The sequence below is a fragment of the Loxodonta africana genome, chromosome 23 (assembly GCF_030014295.1).
Source record: "Loxodonta africana isolate mLoxAfr1 chromosome 23, mLoxAfr1.hap2, whole genome shotgun sequence".
Classification (NCBI taxonomy): domain Eukaryota; kingdom Metazoa; phylum Chordata; class Mammalia; order Proboscidea; family Elephantidae; genus Loxodonta; species Loxodonta africana.
In genome coordinates, this window is record NC_087364.1 from 47,230,727 (window position 1) to 47,253,936 (window position 23,210).

Here is a 23,210-nt window from a genome sequence, read left to right on the forward strand (position 1 = left end):
GGTCCATGCCCTCCAGGGTCCCTCCCGTCCCAGTCTGACCATTATGTCTGGTCTTTTTACGAGAATTTGGGGTCTGCGTCCCACTGCACTCCTGCTCTCTCAGGGTTTCTCTGTTGAGTTCCCTGTCAGGGCAGTCATCGGTTATTGGCTGACACCATCTAGCTCTTCTGGTCACAGGCTGATGTAGTCTCTGGTTTATGTGGTCCTTTTTGTCTCTTAGGCTCATAATTATTTTGTGTCTTTGGTGTTCTTCATTCTTCCTTGTTCCAGGTGGGTGCAATTTGGTTTTTAGTGTTAGATCCTAAAATCATCGGAAGGAAAAAAATCTTTAAACATGATTTTTATATTTCTGTTTGCAGGTGGGGGTAGACCTTATATTCCTTCTTCTAACAGCTTGCCACAATGTAAATATGGGAATCAAATATGCCTTTTTTTTTTTTTCTTTAGATTTTACTCTGCAGAAATCAGTCTAGCATTAAATTATCTTCATGAGCGAGGGATAATATATAGAGATTTGAAATTGGACAATGTATTACTGGACTCTGAAGGACACATTAAACTCACTGACTATGGGATGTGTAAGGTGAGGAAAAATATTTCTAATTACCAAGAAGGCCTTCAGCAACTCATAAACCCCAAACCCAGTGCCGTCGAGTCGATTCCGACTCATAGCGACCCTACAGGGCAGAGTGGAGCTGCCCCATAGAGTTTCCAAGGAGCGCGTGGCGGATTCGAACTGCCGACCCTTTGGTTAGCAGCCATAGCACTTAACCACTACGCCATCAGGGTTTCCTCAGCAACTGATAAAAAAAAAAATAGTGCGGCCTTAATAAAAAAGCTTCATGTTTAGAGATGGGGAAATGATTGCTAATTGGTTTGTTACACTTTTTGGAATTATAACTTAAAAACAAATGTACTTTTTTCTTAAACATTTGCCAAATTCCATATATTCTGTGTTACATGGGCTATAATTATCTTATTAAATCAGAGTTAATTTCTTCTTGTCTGTAACTTTTTTTAAATTGTAAAAAGATATGTAACAGCATTTGCCAACTCAAGTTAATTTTTTGTTTTGAAAGTTGTGACACAATCAAAGAAAAGTTGGAAATAAAAATTGCCTGTGATCCCACTCCCTGAACACAACTACTTCCGTATCACCTTCCAGCTTTGCCATTTAGTGACTCTTTAATTAAATAATGATTTGAGGATTTTCCTATGATATCTATCATTTTATATATTTAAAATGTAAACATATGATCCAGAGTATAATTTTTTTTAATAATAGAATAAAATAAGAATTTTAGTTACTTTCAGAAAGATAAGGTGTTTTTATTAATTGATGCTTTATTCTTTTGTAACAATGCTTATATAAGGTTTAACCTTCAATGACATAACTGTTCAGCATATGTTAGAAAATAAAACCTTCAACTACTTTTGCTTTTATGTACAAAACGTAAAGCCATTTTTCTTATGATATTCTTTTAATTTTTGTTATGTAAATATTTAATAATAAATAGACTAGTAAATTAACCCGAGTATCCATCACACAGATTTGTGTCTCCTTTTTGATCCTTCTGTCATTTTAACCCAGTAGATATTTTTTTTCCCTTCCTTTGCAAAAGAAAAATGACAATAATAAAGCATTCTTACAGTTCTCGAGAGAAAATTTGTTGTTGTTAATTGCCCTCAGATTGATTCCGACTCATGGCAACCCCACATGTGTATAGGGTAAAACTACTCCACAGAATCTTCAAGGCTGTGACCTTTCAGAAGCAGATTGCCAGGCCTCTCTTCTGAGGCACCACTAACCCAGCCCAGTGCTGTCGAGTCGATTCCAACTCATACTGGGAGGGTTCAAATTGCCAACCTTTCAGCTAGTGGTCAAGCATTTGACTGTTTGTGCCACCCAGGAACTCAAGAAAAAATAAAACTAAAAACTATAAAGAATGTTCACCTTGTTATAAAGTATACAAATTAAAACAATAATGAGACTTTTTTTTGCATGTCAGATACTGGTTTTAAAATTATAATAGTCTGTATTTATAAGAATTTAATGAAATGGGTGTTCTCATATGTCATTGGTGGGTATAAAAATTGTTACAACCTTTTCAAAAGCAGTTTGATGGAATGTATTAGGGATATTCTGAGTAAATATTTTGGATTATGAGTAGAGTTTATGATAAAAAAAAAATTTTTTTTTTTTTTTTTTGGCTATAACAAAGAGAAATTTATTTCCTCACAGTAAAGTAGGCTAAAAGTCCAAATTCAGGGTGTCAGCTCCAGGGGAAGGCCCTCTCTCTCTCTGTTCGCTCTGGAGGAAGGTCCTTGTCTTCAATCTTCCCCTGGTCAAGGAACTTCTCAAGCGCGGGGACCCCTGGTCCAAAGACGCGCTCTGGTCCTGGTGCTGCTTTCTTGGTGGTATGAGGTCCCCAGCTCTCTGCTTGCTTCCCTTTCCTTTTATCTCTTGAGAGATAGAAGGTGGTGCAGGCCATACCCCAGGGAAACTCACTTTATCTTGGATCAGGGAGGTGACCCCCCACCCTAATCCTCTCAACATAAAATTACAATCATAAAATGGAGGGCAACCACACAGTACTGGGAATCATGGCCTAACCAATTTATATACACACATTTGGGGGGGGGGTACATAATTCAATCTATGACAATCATGTAAAATAAAAAGTTATTGAAGATTAAAAATCGAAGCGTACATCTGGGGGCAGGTGAAGGGCTCCTTCCTGCTTTGTTTGTGCCCTGGCCCTTCCAGAAGCTGTTTCCTACCCTCAAGTGTCTTTTTTTTTTATATATAATAATATTCTATTGTGTTTAATGTGAAAATTTACGCAGTACATTAAGTTCTCATTTAACAGTTTCTACATAGATTATTCAGTGATATTGGTTGCGTTTTTTGCGTTGTGTCGTCATTCTCATTGATTCCATTCTGGTTTGGTTGTACCATTTCCAATATTCTAGCTTCCCTGCCCCCTTACCTTCTCATCTTTGCTTTAGAGTAATTGTTTTTTTTGTTTTACTGGGTTGGTCCTTTTTTCAAAAAAATTTTTTATTGTGCTTTAAGTGAAAGTTTACAAACCAAGTCAGTCTCTCATACAAAAATTTATATATACCTTGCTATATTACTCCTAGCTGCTCTCCCCTAATGAGACAGCATACTCCTTCCCTCCACTCTCTGTTTTCGTGTCCATTCAGCCAGCTTCTGACCCCCTCTGCCCTCCCATCTCCCCTCCAGACGGGAGATACCAAAATAGTCTCATGTGTCTACTTGATCCAAGAAGCTCACTCCTCACCAGTATCATTTTCTATCCCATAGTCCAGTCCACTCCATGTCTGAAGAGTTGGCTTTGGGAATGGTTCCTGTCTTGGGCTAACAGAAGGTCTGGGGACCATGACTTCTGGGGTCCTTCTAGTCTCAGTCATACCATTAAGTCTGGTCTTTTTACCAGAATTTGAGGTCTGCCTCTCACTGCTCTCCTGCTCCCTCAGGGGATTCTCTGTTGTGTTCCCTGTCAGGGCAGTCATCGGTTGTAACTGGGCACCATCTAGTTCTTCTCGTCTCAGGCTGATACAGTCTCTGGTTTATGTGGCCCGTTCTGTCTCTCGGGCTCATGACTACCTTGTATCTTTGGTGTTCCTCATTTTCCTTTGCTTAGGTTGAGACCAATTGATGCATCTTTATGATCAAGATTTTTATAGTAGTTTATGATAAATATTATAAATAACCTAAATGACCACTGATACGTAGATTGATAAGGGAAACTATGGAGTGACCACAAAACATGGCATTATGAAGCCATTTAAGATGTTTACAGAGAATTCATATAATTTAAAACACTTATAATGTAACATGAAGTAAAAATTTAAAGAGTAGAATTGTGTAGTTAGGTAGCCTGACATATTTATTCTGCTTTCTTTTCTGTATTTTCTAAGTTACTGTAATGAGCAGTGAGCATGCATTACTTAAATAATGCATGTATAATAATCACAAAAAGGAATGAAAAGTTCCTTTTCTTTTTTTCTTTATCCAAGAAGATGTGGGAATCCTGTTTTGCTTGGCAGATATTATTAGAGAAAAATTACTTAATATTTTGTTCTCTCATGTAAAAATAGCATTGGTTTGTTATACATTCTCATTCCTTACAGAAATTCTCAACCAAGTTTGTTAGGCTCTTTGATAAATCTCGGTGATATTATTTAGTAGGTCTTTAAACTGGTTTTCCTGCCTACCTCCCTCTCTACCATTCCCCCTTCGTTTTATTAGTGGGAAAAGACACAGGGGTTAGAACCTCTTCCCAAAGACTTGACTGACAGTACTTTGTGTCTTCTCTCACCACCACCTCTACACCCTTGTGGTGTTGAGATTTATGAGAAATGAACCCCCTCAAAGTTTGAATGCTCCCATCTTGACTTAAAGTCAACATTTAAACTTATTAAAGTCTGCAGATTTTTAATTTCATGGAAGTATTGAATGAATTTCTTTTGCTTATAACAATTGCTTGTGAAACCTGAAACACTAAATTTTTTTTTGTTTCCCCAGAAATACTTCCTTCAGGTTTAACTAATTTCTTCAGGTTCTCACAAGATGCTTTTATATAAAGAGTGCAGAAAGATAGTGATGACCGGAGGCATTTGAAAACTTGAATTAATATCTTCAGACTTAATGTTTACAATATTTTATGAACATTGCTTTTATTGAATGAAAACCTTTAGCCATTTTATGAATTGATGTGACTTTATTTTTTCATCAGTAGGAGAATTTTAATAGTAACATCTATGTTATGGTAGATAATTTAGCTGATGGGCATAGGCTCCTATATTGAGTGAGTGAATGATTTAGCATAGCTCTGTTACGATCAACAGACTGAATCCCTTGCTGTAATTGTCTTGAAAATGCTTGCCATTTATCGTAAGAATGTATGACAAGCCATTGCCAACAGTATAAAGCAGCTTAAAATTGCATTAATATTTCTTAGTATATAAAAATTATAGATATATATATTCCTATTAGGAATCATAAAAAATCCTTGGGAGTCTCAACGTATTACTAAATATTTTTTCTAGATGTTTATAGCAGTGTTGTTTATAACAGTTATATATCATATACCTGTTTCCATTGACTTGAGTCTCAGAGGGTTTCTGAGGCTGTAAATCTTTAGGGAAGCAGACTGTCACATCTTTCTCCCGCGGAGTGGCTGGTGGGTTTGAACAGCTGATTTTTTCAGTTAGCAGCCGAGCACTTAACCGCTGCACCACCAGGGCTCCTAGTGTTTATGTAAAGCTAAAACACCAAACCCACTGCCATCAAGTTGATCTCAACTCATAGTGACCCTATAGGACAGAGTGGAACTGCCTCACAAGGTTTCCTAGAACAACTGATGGATTTGAACTGCTGATCTTACTGGTTAGCAGCCGAGGTCTTAACCACTGGATCATCAGGGCTCCAATATTATATATAAAAGAGTAGAATTTGCAGAAAAATACTTACATATACTATGCCCAGCATCTCTGGAGGAACACATAAGAGCCTCATAATAGTAGTTGCCTCTGGGGAACAATTACCACATGAGTCAGGGACAGGAATGGGAGGAAGGCTTGATTTTCAGTGTATACCCTTTTATTTATTTTTTCCTGTTTGCAATTTTATATCTTATAATCTAACAATAGGGAAATAATTAAATTGTAGGTACATATGTTCAGCTGAATTTTTGTGGAGCCATTAATAAAAGAAGTCTGATTATGTAGGCAATGCTTACAAAGTAAAAAAAAGCAGATGCTTAGTTATATATATAATAATATTCTGCTTTTTAAAAGGCTTTTTACTGTTGATTTTTTATTTAATTGCCTTTTGACCAGAGAATGATCTAAATGATAATCTGTTTTTTGAAATACATTGAGATTTTCTTTATGATTTAGTATTTGGTCAATTTTTGTAAATATCTTACATGTTCCTCGAAAGGGTATATAGTATCTGTTTTTGTAAGCAGGCAATCTCTGTGTCTCTCTCTCTCTCTGCACTTATGTACATGTTCTGTATGTGTATATATTCTATATGATACATACCTATACCTGCTCTAGCTTTTGGCCAAATCTTTCTCTGCTTACTAATATCTGGTCTGTTTGATCTGTCATTTTCTGATATACACCAACCCAGAGCCAGTGCCGTTGAGTCGATTCCGACTCATATAGCGACCCTATAGGACAGACATAGATGTGTTAAAATCTCTTACCGTGATTGGGGATTGTGAAATTCTTCTAATAATTTTATCCACTTCTAAATCTATATTTTGATGCTGCGTATATACGTGCATACAAGTTTATATTTGTTATACTGTCTTGGTGATTGTTGCATTTATTATGTAGTTTCTCTGTTTATACTTATTAGTGCATTTTGCCTTAATTTTCTTTGTCCTGTAGCTGTTAAAATAGAAACCAAAAAACCTGTGCATTAGGAAGAAAGGCCAGAAGGAACACACCATAATGCCAGCAGTGGTTGTTTTAGGAAGTAGGATTTAAAATGATTCTTATCTGTATGAAATATAATTCATTTTACTTATATAATTTAAAATTTTACATTAAAGTTTAATTTGAAGAATATAAATTATTTTAAATGTAATTTTTATCTTAATTGAACTGGTCTTTGTGAACATCTATTGAGGATAGGTTTTCTTTAAGTTATTTAGTGGTAGTCTATGATTTTAATCAAAAAGGCAGTTTTACTAGTGATATAGTATTAAGCTTGATGTTGTTGTTGCGTACCACCGGGTCAGCTCCAACTCATTGCGGCCCTGTGTACAACAGAACAAAACACTGCCCAGTCCTGCACCATTCTCACAATCGTTATGTTTGAGCCCATTGTTGCAACCACTGTGTCAGTCCTTCTTGTCAAGGGTTTTCCTCTTTTTCACTGACCTTCTACTTTACCAAGCATGGTGTCCTTTGCCAGGGACTGGTCAACATTTCCAAAGTACGTGAGACAAAGTCTCACCATCCTTGCTTCCAAGGAGCACTCTGGCTGTATTTCTTCCAAGACAGACGTGTTCATTCTTCTGGCATGTATTACCTATAAAGTCTGAGCTTATGTGATAGCTGATACAAAAGTAATGAATTTAAAACAGAATTTTGGATCTTAAGTTTTCTCTCTTTTTCTTTTTTATTAAAGGAAGGATTACGGCCAGGAGATACAACTAGCACTTTCTGTGGTACTCCTAATTACATTGCTCCGGAAATTCTAAGAGGAGAAGATTATGGTAATAAATGAATAGGTGGTATCTTAGCTGTATGCTGAATGGCTGGTTGAATGGGATACCAATTGTATCATAGTACACTATAGTGTTTTAATATTGATCTTCTTAGTATAAACCTTCTTGATCCCTTTAAAACATAGGTGAAGACCCCTGAACTCTGAAATTAGAGACAGTAGGTCCTTGGCACTATTTGGAGGTATAAATTTGAATAATATTTTATTAGTGGCAAATAATAAACAGTGCCAGGCACTATCCTAAGCACTTTACATATATTAATAACCCTATGAGGTAAACACAGTTAATCCTCATCTTACAGATGAGGAAACTGAGGTATAGAAATTTAAATACCTTGCCCAAGGTCATGTAGCTAGAAGGTGGCAGAGCAGAGATTCACACCTCAGCAGTGAGACTGCAGAGTAACGAACCTCTGGAAGATTGTTGAGATTTCCTGGGATGTTTCCCCAGAAATCTGAAGGATGGTGGAAAGATTGACTCCTTGTCAGGAACCAGAGAGTGTATTTACCTTAAGAAAACATTTGACTCCTTGGGTTCTGGCCCTTGGATTTCAGCAGATGAAGAGGAAGATGTGGTACTTCTGACAGCTGCTCACAGTCTGATTCCAGGGCCCTTTAAGGATCTTTAATCATCTAGCAAAAAATCAAGTTTCAGACGATAGGAGGTTATTCTCAAATACAATTCAATTACATCCGTAAACAAAATGCTAGCTATGGGCATGAGTCTGATATTACAGGCATGTTTGGAAAAAGAAACTAATGTTTCATTGCCCATAATTTTATATTTAAAGTTATATTTTAGGTTCCCACCCTTGTTGATAAGTGAAGTACTCCTGTACTTCTGCATGCCTCCCATGATAGTTACAACGCTTTTGGAGTTTGCTTGTTCATTTTTTCATGCAATAGATTGAATCTCAAATTAGTGACTTTTAAGAATGCAGAGTGGATAATTTCATTGCTTCAAAATTTCTTTTCTGAAGGTTTTAGTGTCGACTGGTGGGCTCTTGGAGTGCTAATGTTTGAGATGATGGCAGGAAGGTCTCCATTTGATATCGTTGGGAGCTCTGATAACCCTGATCAAAACACCGAGGATTATCTCTTCCAAGGTAATTTGCAGTATTTTATAAGTGCTCTTTGTGAATATTCTAGAGCACACACGTGGACGGTACAAGTTAGTACTTGGAGTAGGCAAAAAGAGAATAATCTGGACAATATATTTCTGGCTTCATGTGTGAGATTTTGAGTCTTTTTTGTTATATCCTTTCTACTTCTGTAATCTTCAGTCCCATTCATCAGTTACCTTCTTATACTCAAAAAAAAAAAAAAAAGACTTCTTCAGATTGTATATCACAAAGAAAGGTTGGGGGAGTGAATCCTGTGGCTAGAGAGGACAATTTTACATGTGGACACTGAGGCTGAGTACCTAAGTCCAAGAATGGTATAGGGGAAAAGTAGAGTACCAAGAAGATAAAAGGGATCAGAAGGTGAAAAAGACTCCATAACTGGAAATACAAAAGAATTGAACAGAATAGAAACAAGCAGACAAGCACAAGGACTTCCTACCATACAATCTGAAGAAGTACTAAGAGTCTTTGCCATAAAAGTCTACGTTGAGTAAGTACAGCTATCAAAGGATATGCGTATACATTGAATGTAATAGATAACCCAGGTGGCCAGGGAATATGTGTAAAGACATTCAACCTCCTAGTAATTAACCAGTGACTAGTTGCCATAGAGTCGATTCTGACTCATGGCAACCCATGTGTGTCCGAGTAGAACTGTGCTCCAAAGGGTTTTCAATGGTTGATTTTTCAGAAGTAGATCACCAGGCCTTTCTTCTGTGCAAGTAATTAAAAAAAAAAATTTAATTAGCTTCTATTTCATACTCATACATTTGGCAAAAATTTTTAAAGTATGATAATGCCAAGTGCTGGTGACGATATGGAGCAACTGGAACTGCCATAGACTGTTCGTGGGAGTGAAAAAAAAAATTTTTTTTTAATTGCACTTTAAGTGAAAGTTTACAGTTCAAGTCAGTTTCTCATACAGAAATTTATACACACATTGTTATGTGACCCTAGTTGCTCTCCCTATAATGTGACAGCACACTCCTCCTTTCCACCCTGTATTTCCTGTGCCCATTTACCCAGCTCCTGTCCCTCTCTGCCTTCTCGTCTTGCCTCTGGGCAGGAGCTGCCTATTTAGTCTCATGTATCTACTTGAGCTGAGAAGCATTCTTCACAAGCATCATTTTATGTCTTATAGTCCAGTCTAATCTTTGCCTGAAAAGTTGGCTTCGAGAATGGTTTTAGTTTTGGGCTTACAGAAAGTTCAGGGGCCATGTGTTCTGGGGTCCCTCCAGTCTCAGACCATTAAGTCTGGTCTTTTTACTAGAATTTGAGTTCTGCACCCCACTTTTCTCCTGCTCCACCAGGGACTCACTTTTGTGTTCCCTGTCAGGGTGGTCATTGGTGGTAGTCAGGCACTGTCTAATTCTTCCTGGTCTCACTCAGGCTGATGGAGTCTCTGGTTTATGTGGCCCTTTCTGTCTCTCGGGCTCATATTTTCCTTGTGTCTTTGGTGTTCTTCATTCTCCTTTGCTCCAGTTGGGTTGGGACCAATTGATGCATCAGATGGCTGCTCGTTAGCTTTTAAGACCCCAGATGCCACTCACCAAAGTGGGATGTGGAACATTTTCTTAATAAACTTTATTATGCCATTTGACCTAGATGTCCCCTGAAACCATGGTCCCAGACCCCCGCCCCTGCTATTCTGTCCCTCGAAGTGTTTGGTTGTATCCAGGAAATTGTTAGCTTTTGGTTTAGTCCAGTTGTGCTGACTTCCCCTGTATTGTGTTTTGTCCTTCCCTTCACCTAAGATAATTCTTGTCTACTATCTAGTTAGTGAATACCCCTCTCCCTCCCCCCCACCCTCGTAACCATCAAAGAATGTTTTCTTCTGTGTTTAAACCTTTTCTTGAGTTCTTAAAATAGTGGTCTCATACAATATTTGACCTTTTGCAACTGACTAATTTCACTCAGCATAATGCCTTCCAGATGAGATGTTTCATGGATTCATCGTTGTTCTTTATCGTTGTGTAGTATTCCATTGTGTGACTATACCATAATTTGTTTATCCATTTGTCCATTGATGGGCACCTAGTTTGTTTCCATCTTTTTGCTATCGTGAACAGTGCTGCAATGAAGAAGGATGTGCATAAATTTATTCACGTGACAGTTCTTATTTCTCTAGGATATATTCCTAGGAGTGGGATTGCTGGATTGTATGGTACTTCTATTTCTAGCTTTTTAAAAAGTGCCAAGTCGATTTCTAAAGTGGTTGTACCATTTTACATTCTGTGAGAATGAAAATTGACACAGCACCTTTGGAGAATAATTTGGTGATGTCCAGTAAAATTGGTTATGATCTTTTGTGTGATAATTAATGCCAAGGTCTATTTTACCATTTTACTCATTTAAACTTCACAGCAGCCCTGTAAAGTAGGCATTGTTATTATTTTTGAATTTATTTATTTATTTTGCTTTAAGTGAAAGTTTACAAATCAAGTCAGTTTCTCATGCAAAAAGTTATAAACACCTTTTACACACCTTGCTGTGTACTCCTAGCTGCTCTCGTCCTAATGAGACAGCACATTCCTCCTCTGCACCCTGTATTCCCCGTGTCTATTCAACCAGCTCCTGTCCCCCTCTTCCTTCTCATCTCGCCTCCAGACAGGAGTTGCCCATACAGTCTCATGTGTCTACTTGAGCCAAGAAGCTCACTCCTCACAAGTATCATTGTATATCTTGCAGTCCAGTCCAATCCTTGTCTGGAGAGTTGGCTTTGGGAATGGTTCCAACCTTGGGCTAACAAAGGGTCTGGGGACGATGACCTCCGGGGCCTCTTTAGTCTCAGTTAGACCGTTAAGCCTGGTCTTTTTACAAGAATCTGAGATCTACATCCCACTGTTCTCCTGCTCCATCAGAGATTCTCTGCTGTGTTCCCTGTCAGGGTGGTGATCACTGGTAGCCAGGTACCAGCTAGTTCTTCAGGTCTCAGGCTGATGGAATCTCTGGTTTATGTGGCTCTTTCTGTCTCTTGGGCTCATCTTTACCATATGTTTTTGGTGTTCTTCATTCTCCTTTGATCTAGGTGGGTTGAGACCAATTGATGCATCTTAGATGGGCGCTTGCTGGCATCTAAGACCCCAGGCAGTAGGCATTATTTTTATCCCAATTTTTACAGATGGGGAAACCAAGACAAAGGTAGTCAAAGAATAAAACATATGCACGGAAATGGTAAACAATTTCAGATTAGAGATTATCTCCAAGAAAGAGGGAAAGGAATGGGATTGGAAAGGTACGTAAGGCACTTGGTCGTGTTATATGATGCCTCTGCTGAATGCGTTAAATATTTTGTAATAAAGATACAAGATCAAAGCTATGTTAAAGTTAAATATAATGCCATAATTTTATCTTTTAGTTATTTTGGAAAAACAAATTCGAATACCACGTTCTCTGTCTGTAAAAGCTGCAAGTGTCCTGAAGAGTTTTCTCAACAAGGTAGAAATCATGTACATAAACCTATTGTGGTATATCTCTATGCATAGAACTGTTAGGTATAGAGGTCGAGGCAACGTAAAATTCTAAAATAGCAGATTATTTAACTTTTTCAATTAGATCTGGAATTTGGCTCTTAATCAAAGAGTAATCGATAGCATTAGATGCTGGGATGAGCTGTCTTTTCTGCTTTGCCCATATAGGTTGTCTGCAACTATGTATTACATAGGGTGTTTTTAATGTAAATGATATCTACAATATGCTCAATTATGGAAAAACTGAATCTTTGCAAATAACCTCATTGTACTTCTAGCTCTCTTATTCAAAATTGTTTGGATCATTATCAATAGAATCTCTTCATTACCGTGTATTTATTGAGCACTTGGGACAATGGTGTTCTCTACAAGTTCTCATATCATACTCCATAATCAGATAAAAATCAGAAGAAATGAAATGCTCTTTGGCTATTAAAAAATTGTATACATTATTCAATTGTTTGTTGCAGCTGGAAGGTTAGAAGAGTTTTAGGCTCTTTTGGTAATCATAAATCTTTAAATACATGGCTGAGTAGAAGGTAAATTGATGCATATTTATCTCCTAATGTAAACAGGTAGGATAATAATAAAATAAGAGATGAAACTTTGTTTTAAATGAATAGTTTATATGAGGAAAGATTTAAACTTGAAACCTAATCTGTAGCACATTGAAAAGTGAAGATTAAAGGTGTTAATATGCAAAATAAAATGCCTTTTATAAGAAAGAAATATGGGAACATGTTCTTATTCACAGTAATGGATAAGCCAGGACTTTTTTGAAATTGCAGTCTCCTTGTGAGCTTAATGATCCAGATACAGTTGCATAATAATGTGTCTTACACGGATTATGATTTGTTGCTCTAATTGGGCATAGGACTTTCAAACTGAGCTGAGAACAAAATTGTGTTGAAGTTTGGGGGTTTGCATATTTTGACTGTCACTCTAACCCATGCCGAGGAAGTAGCTGAATGCTGCTTAAATGATTCTCTTATTCTTTTTCCTCGCATTATTCTTTAGCAGGAAATGGTGACAGTTTTCCACTTTGATTACATGATATGTGGAAAAGAGCCCTGAGGAAATCTGACCCATCAAAATATTCAGATAAATCATTTGGGTCTAGTCTTATACTTTCTAGAAATAAAGGGTAGGCTATTCTGACTTCAGGAATAAAGGTATCATATATAGTAGGCATAAAACAAAGGTCACAAAGATTATTTATAAGCATGATAATTACCCAATTCTTGAAACCCTTCTTTCCACCACAGGATCCAAAAGAACGATTGGGTTGTCATCCTCAAACGGGATTTGCTGATATTCAGGGACACCCATTCTTCCGAAATGTGGATTGGGATATGGTATGTAAATGTGGATTGGGATATGGTATGTAAGTGTGGATTGGGATATGGTATGTAAATGTGGCTTGGGATATGGTATGTAAATGTGGCTTGGGATATGGTATGTAAATTTTGATTGGGATATGGTATATAAATTTTGATTGCTTGCTTTATTAGGTTATATTATTATCTTGGCCAAATGTTATCGTGTTGGGCCAATGTTTATTATCTTGAATGAATGTTAAAAAACTAATGTATTAGAGCTTACTTAAGTAACTTAAAACCAGTCTCTAAAGTGATTTTTAAAGAACTTTTAAAACAAAAACTTAGAATATTAATATAATGGGGTAGGTTGTAATATTAATGAGGCCTATGCCAGTGTTTGGATTTGTAAATCATGTCCAGCATTGTTAATATTGTAGAACCTTGCCTATGGTCTCACTTTTGATTTGATAAGACTGGGAAACATCTGAAGGCAGAGGAGAAATGTAAAGGCAGAATTTTTCTAAGAATACAGGCTTGAGTTGTCGTCCAATATGTCTTTTTAGATGGAGCAAAAGCAAGTGGTACCTCCCTTTAAACCAAATATTTCTGGGGAATTTGGTTTGGACAACTTTGATTCTCAGTTTACTAATGAACCTGTCCAGCTCACTCCAGATGATGAGTAAGTAATTCTATATACTGAAATATTTTTCAAGTTTTTTGAAAGCCCCGTTTTTAGTGGCCATGCACAGTGTTTCATTATCAGATTATAATATACTTTTTCTTGCCTTTAGGTTACTGGATATTTGAATCTGTTATGCTATTATAAACTGTAATGATAACTGCCATTTACTTCTTAATGTATTTTACATGCATTATCTCTAATTGTCACAACAGCCTTACAAAGTAGGCACTGTCACCTTCATTTTCTAGAGGAAACCGAGGCGCCAGAGGATAAAGAAGGTTTCACAGCTATTAGGTGGCAGAGTCTGGATTCAAGTCCAAGTGTGACCCAGGCTGTACTCTTTCCCTGTGCTGCATGGTTTCCCATTTTGACAATGACCATCTTTGAGTTTCTGAGTATTACGTTAAGATAGATTCCTAGAAAGGGAATTGGGTCAGAGGGTTTGACATTTTTAAAGCTCTCAATATGTATTGCCAACTTGCTTTTTCAAAAGATTACATCAATTTATCAAGTCCCACAAGCAGTGATCTAAAATATTTTTTGTGTTTATATTGCAGCTGTTTAAAAATACAGGTTAGAATAATTTGGAGGTATTGTGATCATTTGCCTGTCATTACAGATTCATGCTCACATCTCAAGGGGATCCCTTAGGCAGTCATTTTACTTATATCTTGTTCATTCTTTTCACATTCCTCACAGCAGCTGGTCCTCACTGTCTCAGTGTCTTAGAAACCTGCAGTCCTGCGTCTGCCTCCGTCATTCTTAATGGATTAGCCTTGCCTTGACGGACTGCAAGGATTAAGACCTGTCTGCTCCCTTTCCAGCTCTCACCAGACCACCATGCTTCTCAGAATTGTTGTCTGACTCTTCTCAGCCTTCGTCACCTTCCTTTTCTTGGAAGACTATCTCTCTTAGGCAAGGGGCGCCCCTCCTGTTTTCCCAGTTCTGTTTCCTTCATTGTCTGCAGGATCCATTGTGTCAGTTACCTCACTGCTCTGCCTTCTTTAATCTCTCTTTTCCACTTTCTTTCCTTCTGCCTACAAACATGCTCAGATATCTCTTATCTAAATTTTTTCCCCTTTTATTTTAGTACCTCTTAGACCACCACGTTTTTTCTCATTTTTCTTTCATTTTCAGCTTTTTTTTTTTTTAAGGAGTTAATAGAATGCCAGTGGCAAAAGAAAAATAAGCAGTATCTCTGTCCAACTCCTGCAGAATAGTCAGCATTGTCTTGTACTTTCTTACTGCCAACACTTTTAACTCCTTAAAATTTAATCTGCTCCTTCAGCTTTTGAATGTTGAATTGACTCCTTAATTTCTAGATTTAAAAGCATTTTTTGTCATTCCTCATCTCCCCTGATATACTTAGGGCCTTGACGTCCTGGTTCTGTTTCATCTCTGTGACTGCTGTCATCTTTTTCACCCCATCCCCTTGAGACCGGGATGCTCCGTGGTTCTGTTCATGACAGCCTTCTCTTGACAATGTGCATTTTGTACCTTGGAGATTTCAGCCAACCCCATAGCATAGATACCAGCTATTTAAATGATTCCCAGCTAAACTAGCAAACGGTTACTGAGCAAAAGACACTATGCTAGGTACTGGACATTCGAATATCACAAAAAACTTACTGTTTATTAGAGGAGAGAGATATGTTCTAGATATTTCTGACTGCATGGTGTATTAAAAAAGAGCACTTGATTTATTCAAAAGGTAGGACATTGAATCCCAACTTTAACTCTTATCAGCTGGGTAACCTCTGGTGTGAATCACGTAGCTTCTATTTGCCTATTTCTTTTTATATTCCATACCTCATAAGGTGGCTGTGAAGAATAAATGAGAGGTGGTTTCTAAAACACATAGCCCCAGCCCTGGCCCCTCTCCTGAGCTGCATTTCCATCTCCTTGCTTAACATGTTCCCCAGTTTGTCAAACAAGCACCTCAAACAGAATATGTCTAAAATCAAAGTAATGATCCTTTATGGTCTCTTTTTCTGTTATTCTCAATCAATTCCTTGTTTTTATTTACCTATTTCTGTTCATTCTGCCACCATGTTTCCCTGTCATTCAGGCTCTACGTTTAAGTCATTGTTGACTCCTCTTTTTCTTTAACACACTATACTACCTTCAGTTGTCAAGTGCTTGCCTCTTTTTTCTTTACTTCAACACTTGCGTCATATACTTCCTTTTCACTCTCATTGCTTTAACAGCATCTCAATCCTCTTTCAAATTATACCTAGAATATTGCACCAGCCTCCTGCTTGGTCACCTTCAGTCCTCATTACTTTGTAGCCCATTCTGCACATCTCTTAAAGTAATACTTGAATTCTTCAGCTCCTTTAACTGGAGCGCTTCAGTAACTCCTACATTGCCAATTAGATTAAGTCCATCATCTGGGCTGGTATTAGGGTTCTAGGTGTATCTGTCACTGTATTCCAACACAAGCACCGTGTCCTCCTCAGTCTCATTTACTCACTATTGCCTGAGAGTTTGCTGTTACCTTTTCTCATGCTGTTTCCTCTGTATTCCTTTATCATTTTTACCTGCTGGGATCTTCCCATGCTTCAGAGCCACCTGAAATGCAGCCTAATGGATCAAGTTGAAACTCCTTTGTAAACCTGACTGGCTTCTTTGATCCAGCATCACCTTCCTTTCCAGCATCGTTTGCCATAACAGCCTTCTATTCCTAATGAATTACTTGCAGTTCCCCAGACCTGCCATGATCTTTCATAATTCTATTCAGTAAATGTTTGTGGAATGAACGCTGTCTTCTTTGATTTCTCAAACTAAACATGACTCCTTTCTTTAGAGCTATGGTTAGAGCAGGACTTATTTGATCTTTATGGAATTTAGCAGGTACTGCTTCCCTTGTAGCTTAATAGTTTATGAGTTACCCTTCCTCTTTTTGAAGGGACTGTATCCTGTGTAACTTTGTGCTCTGCAGTATGGCATATACATTGAAGTATTAAAAGATTGGACACCACTCGCACTTATTTTCAACTAGAAGCCCAGTGTAACAGAATGCCAACTTCTCCACTCCTTGTGACCCATATCTCCATGTGGCGTCTCTCCTCATTCCGGGTCTCTCAGTGTCCTATTGCCTTTTCTTTTGGCTCACTTTTGGCCCTTTTCTTTGCCACGTTCCGTCTGGCTGTTGAGGTGACTACTAGATGGAACGCTAATTCAGACCTCTATGCTCACTTATAATTAAGACTGTCATTCAGGTGAAAAGTTAAGATTAACTGGATTGTGACTACCTGTGCCTTTTTTATTTCCAATCTTCGAACTGCCTTTTGGTTCTAAGCTTGCTTGTGTGATAGTCTTTTTTTTACTTTTAGTACTTTTTATCCTTGATTATTTTACAAAAATATTTTGGGATTGACCTAAGAACTTGCAGTATCTTCCCCCATAATTTATATTTTATTAGCCTTATTTTTTGTTGTTTAACCTTAGTTTATCATTTAAATAAAAAGTTGAAGAAATCTTGATTATGAAAACAAATGTATTATCTCTTTCAACAGTGACATTGTGAAGAAGATTGACCAGTCTGAATTTGAAGGTTTCGAGTATATCAATCCTCTTCTGATGTCTGCAGAAGAATGTGTCTGATCCCCATCTGCCGGCTATGCGTTTTGCTTGTATTGCCATTTAATGCATGGATAAACATGTTACCAGCCTGGGTACAATGATGCAGGTTTAAAAACTAACCATTTGACATTTGCCACCTATGGAAAAGCACTCAGTATCTCCTGTTGTTGACTATAAGAGTTAATTATTACGTCTAAGCTTAACGTAAAAAAAAAAAGAAACTAGTTTCCAGACAATCAGTCATACCAAAATTTAGTTGTACTGGTTATTCAGTGGCCTACTTCAGAGTTACAAAGTTATTATCTCTTTTATTTAAAGGAAATACTTTCTACTGCTTTGAAAGAAGAATATCTGTTGGATTGAGGCACGTAGTGGGATTATAGCATAAAAAAAATAAGCCACCTACAATTTCTGTTGTTTAATTTTGAAATAAAAGATTAATTCAAAATACACCTTTTAATGTTACCTATTAGTTTCCAAGTTCTTTATGTTTCAAAATTCAGCTGGAAATCTTATTGCCCTGGATAATTAAGCTGTTGATTTTAAGGTAACGGTTATTAACTGATAATAAAAGGTGTTGCTTGCATACAGTTGGAGAACACAGATTCTTCTTGAGTAAAAAGATACGACACATTAAGAATCAGCTCTTTTTAAGAAGGTGGCACAAGTGATTTTTTAGGATGATAACGGAGTAACTTCTGCGCTTACTCCTTTAGCCAGAACCTTAACTGGAACGTTAATCACTGTAGCTCAAAGAACTCAGGATGCGACTGAAAGAAAATTTCTCAGTATATGCAAAGGAAAATATAGAAATTTAAAGTAGATACAGAAAAGTATAATAGTACTATTTATTTCTTATTGGAGAGTAAATTCCACAGTTGCTTTACGTAATTTGATTTAAATAATGAGGAGCAACTCACTTGTGAAAGCATTGCATTTATTCAGGGGAGGCAGAACATATAATATTTTTTGCTTAATAATTTATTATACAGGAAAGGAATTTATCTTCCAAGTAGACTGTCTTAACTATACTCATTTCTTCCCCCAAAAAAGACATTGTCCATACTTTTGGACCCATTTATAGTGTTTTCAGTGAAATTCAAGAAAAATAATCAGCACGTTCAGGGCACACATCCACTCACACCATGGTCCCAGCTCCTCAAGTGCATTCGTGTGAAGTAGGTAACACATGGAACATGGAGTAGAATACATTTCAGGGGCAGAGTTCTTCAGGCCATTTTTTATTAATATTAGTGTTTAGCAATTTCTTATTTAAAAGGGTGCCAGATATAGCACCCTTCTCTTCTTTATTTTAAATCATTTTTTTAATGAAAAGGGACTTCTTAAGAAGTAACTATGATTATCTAAATTACTTACAATTGTTGAATCTTAGTGAAATTAAATTTTAGGGAACACTAGTCTTAAATTTAGAATGAGAAAAATTATGGGCATTTAATAAATAATACTTTCTTTTTTAGAAGCTATATTTTGTTAGAAATATAATTTTTCTGAAGTTTCAGGCCATATATTCTCTTTTCTTCAAATAACTAGGTCTGAAAGCAGTGAAAATCCCAAAGGAAAACGTTTGTATGTAATCACATGTTCATTTGACAGGTATACATGTTCCTCCGAACACCTGAAACTTGTTTAAAACAAAAAGCAGTATTCACTTCAAGTCATGAATTTATAGAGAACGGTGACATCTTATGTCAGAAATGTGTTTATGATCTTGCTTTTAAGTGATGCTTTTTCTCCTAGGGCATTACTTCTTAAATTTTAGAATGTGGAGCAATCACCTAGGGAGTTTGTTTCAGGTGCGCGTTGCTGGGCCCACTGTAGAATTCAGTGCGCCTCTAGACCTCACTTTGAGAAACACTTCGGTGGAGTTATTCTTCCTTTGCCCTGTGGTTAAATATTAGAAAGCATATTCATGATAAAACATTTTGAGGAGGGATGAGCAGTGAGTTACTACCTTATCCACAATTTTAAATTTTGAGTGAATGACTTGAAGTTAGATCATCTTCTCAAAACAAAATCAGTTTTCTACTGATTTTCTAATGTTACAAATGATGGACATTTTTCTATGATGAGGTTTTAACCATTATTCAGGTGTTTTTTTTGTTTTTAAATCTTTTTTTTAACTAATAATATTTCATGTGTATATTTTATACAGAATTACATTACCAATATGTTTTTAATTGTGTTCTGTTTTTGCCATCTTTAAGTGCCATGCCGGTCCTTTGTGAAATAACAGTTCTCAGAATACTCACCAGGGGAATAAGGCAGAATGATGGTCTGAATGGTTAGAATTTCAGTGTTCTAAGAAAAGTTGTATTTTGCGTAAGCGTGATATTTGTGGTCAGATCATTTTATGTGTACGCAGCCTGGATTTAGATACCAGGTATTATGCTTGTTTGGTACCGGTACGTTTGTATTTTTAACTTTTTTGTTTTTGTTTTGTCATGTAGAATACTGCCTTGGTCGTCATAATGTAATCTGTATTTGCATACCATTTTTTTTTTTTACTTTAAAATCTTCAAATAAAATGTTTAATACCCCGCTAGAATGGAATGTTTTTAATATGTAGCAGATCAGAAATTTATATAAGTACAAAGTTACATCAAAATTTATTTAAGAAGGAAAATGAAAACTTTCGAGTTTGGAATTTTGCTGTTCTTAAAGCAGCATTCTGGTAGTGATGATGCTGTCTGTATTTTAGACATTCACCCATAAATTAAAATAATCCCCAGTGTATTTTTAATCCCACCTTTTCATGCATCTCTTCTAGTGGAAAACAAATTAGTAAAAAATCAGCGAAACACAGCATCTAAAGTGGTTTTAAAACTGAAGCAAATTTAAACAGGTTTAGAACAGATGATTTTAAGGATTAGATTGTACAGCTGTTGGTTCTACCCTGGAGTTCCAGAACTCTTACTTTTTCAGTTGTAGCTAGTGTCCCTGGATAAGCAAGTGGGAGCGTGGTGCTACAGGTTACAGCCCTCTTTACCATACTAAATCATTGTTTTCTTCCCTTCACAAGGAGAGGGACTCTAAAGCACCTTTACTTTTTTCGGAATTGACTCGTCAGAGAGCAAGGGCCTGTATTAAACCACCTGAGGACTGATCTCCTGTGCCTTCTCCATTATTTTATCCTAATCTCAACTCCTGCTTAAAATGCAGTTACAAGGCAGCATTAATGAACTATTGTCCAGGCTTCCTGTACCAAATCATAAATTTGGTTGTTTTCTCTTAGTAAAAGCCCAAAGAGGAGCTTGAAGCTTTAGGGAAGGTTTACATTAAGGCAGTTAGCCACTGGGGCAACCAGTTTCTCCCTGAAATTCAGTAGCTTGGCTTCTGGACAACACCCAACAGTGAGTCATTTGGTATATTTAATGGCTGTTCCATAAGTTTACCCTCCTCTGCTTTGGGACTTAAGGGATTAGTTAAGACCCAGGTAGTCTAGGCAGGTTTGTATCCATAGTTAAGTTAGTTCCAGAATTTTCTGGAATTGGGGAAAATGTTTCTATTTAATAGATATTTCCAGCATCCTCATCTCACTATCATGAAATCCTAACTTAATATCTGCCTCCATATTTTCCTATTCAAGGTGCTAAATAAAGTGAATAAAAAGACTGCCCTTGACATTCAGAATGGAGAATAGACATACTGGATGCTTATCTTCACAGCAGTCCAGTGATGAATGCCAAATAAATGCTGTGTGGTCATGATTGTTATCAGCTTCACTAATGAAACTTGTCTGGGTTTTATTTGATGTTCATATGTAATTGATCCATGGTAAATAGACATTTTTTACATTTATGGTAGATTCCCCAAAGCTTTCTGAATTCACATGTACCCTGTGAAATATTTGATGCCTGTGTATATATGTATATATACCCTCCCCCCCCCCCAAAAAAAATCCACTGCCTTCAAGTCAATTCTGACTCATAGGGACCCCATAGGGTTTCCAAGGCTATAAATCTGTGGAAGCAGACTGCCACGCCTTTCTCCTATGGAGCCACTGGTGGTTTGAATCTCCGACCTTTCAGTCAGCAGTTGGTTGTTTTAACCACTATGCCACCAGGGCTTCTATATATATAAATAAAACAAACAAACAAAACAAAACCCCTTACCATTGAGTCTATTCTGATTCATAGCAACCCTGCAGAGGGTTTTCAAGGCTGTAAATTTTTACGAAAGTGGACTGCCACATCTTTCTCCCATGGAGCAGCTGGTAGGTTCAAACCATTGACCTTTTGGTTAGCAACCGAGTGTGTAACTATGTGTGTATATGTACACACACACACACACACACACACAGAGGAAACCCTGGTGGCGTAGTGGTTAAGTGCTACGGCTGCTAACCAAGAGGTCGGCAGTTTGAATCTGCCAGGTGCTCCTTGGAAACTCTATGGGGCAGTTCTACTTTGTCCTATAGGGTCTCTATGAGTTAGAATCAACTCGACGGCAGTGGGTTTTTTTGGTTTTATACACACACGCACACACTCTGTATTTTTACACAACACATGCCTTCTATGTTTCCCAACCGCTCCCTTCAAGGTATTTTTGTTAATACACTATGCTAATTTTTTTTTTTTTTTTTTTACAGCAACATGTAAAAAAAAATTGGCATAGTGGTAATTTGAGAATACCTTGTGGGGTGGGAAGCAGGGAAGTGGTTGGCAAACAAACGTAGAAGGCATGCGTTATTTGTGTAAAAATTGGGGTGTACACACACATATACATGTTCACATTATGTGAAAGATTATTTTTGGCTTTTGTGCTGAGAAATATGAGTTGGATTTTACATGGAAATGGGAGAGAAAACTGTCAGATGCTTCCGCTTGGATATTGTGCAATCCAGTTCTGAAATTCATCGTTAAAATGAGTCCAGCTCAGAATTTCAGGCTTTGAATGTGAAATGCAGCAGTGCAGTTGACTCTCATCTGGCAACTTGTGTCTGTCTTACTGGCAGGGAGATTGTGGTTTGTATTCCAATTACCATTCTTAATTTTTTTTTTGTTTAACTGAAATTATAAGTATTTAAGAATTAAGTGGCTTTTGAGTGTGATCTTTTACAGGATACCTGAACATTAAAGCCCAAGCCAGATGGAGTCACTAGACTTGAGTAAGTGTTTGTTGAAGTTTGTATTGACAGGTTAGCTGGTCTGAAGCAAATTCTAACTGTGTAAGAAATAGCCTGTTGAAAGACTGTATAGTAAAACCCTTAAAATATTCGATCCTTTGTTTTTTCCAAAAAAAGAGAAGTGCTGAATCTCTAGAAGTAGTGCCACTTAACCAGACTTTAAACTCACATGACAAAAACTTACCTGTAATGTGGATATGTGGGTGACTACACTTGGTGACTTTTTACATTATTCATAACATATGTAGGAGTAAAATCATGTGAAGGTAGCTAAGTCCAGAAACATAATTCTAACTCAAATTTTATAGAATTTTTAAAATTCTTTTTCTAGGCACTCAAGATTTTTATTTAAAACCACCTTGGGATTTTTATGCAAGGATATGAATTTGTAAACTATTTTCTTCAGGTTTAAGGAGTCCCTGGGTGGCACGAATGGGTTAAATTTGACTGCTAACCGAATGGTGGTTCAAATCCATCCAAAGGTGCCTTGGAAGAAAGGCCTGGAAATCTACTACCAAAAGATCACAACCATTGAAAACCCTGTGGAGCACAGTTCTACTCTGAAACACATGGAGTCGCCAGGAGTCAGAATTGACTCTGTGGCAGCTGAT

At 37.1% G+C, this 23,210-nt stretch overlaps 1 protein-coding gene across 4 annotated transcripts in view; it reads left to right on the forward strand.

The window, feature by feature from the left end:
* PRKCI (protein kinase C iota) overlaps positions 1–22,887 on the forward strand; it is a 107,022-nt gene extending 84,135 nt beyond the window's left edge. For all 4 annotated transcript variants that reach the window (XM_003416243.4, XM_064275463.1, XM_064275461.1 and 1 more), the window contains 7 exons: positions 448–583; positions 7,175–7,262; positions 8,254–8,379; positions 11,756–11,835; positions 13,133–13,222; positions 13,750–13,865; positions 17,387–22,887. In XM_003416243.4, the coding sequence (XP_003416291.3) occupies positions 448–583; positions 7,175–7,262; positions 8,254–8,379; positions 11,756–11,835; positions 13,133–13,222; positions 13,750–13,865; positions 17,387–17,474 (724 nt within the window). In that variant the 3' untranslated portion in view covers positions 17,475–22,887. The remainder of the gene's footprint in view (positions 1–447; positions 584–7,174; positions 7,263–8,253; positions 8,380–11,755; positions 11,836–13,132; positions 13,223–13,749; positions 13,866–17,386) is intronic.
* Positions 22,888–23,210: the final 323 nt, after the last annotated feature.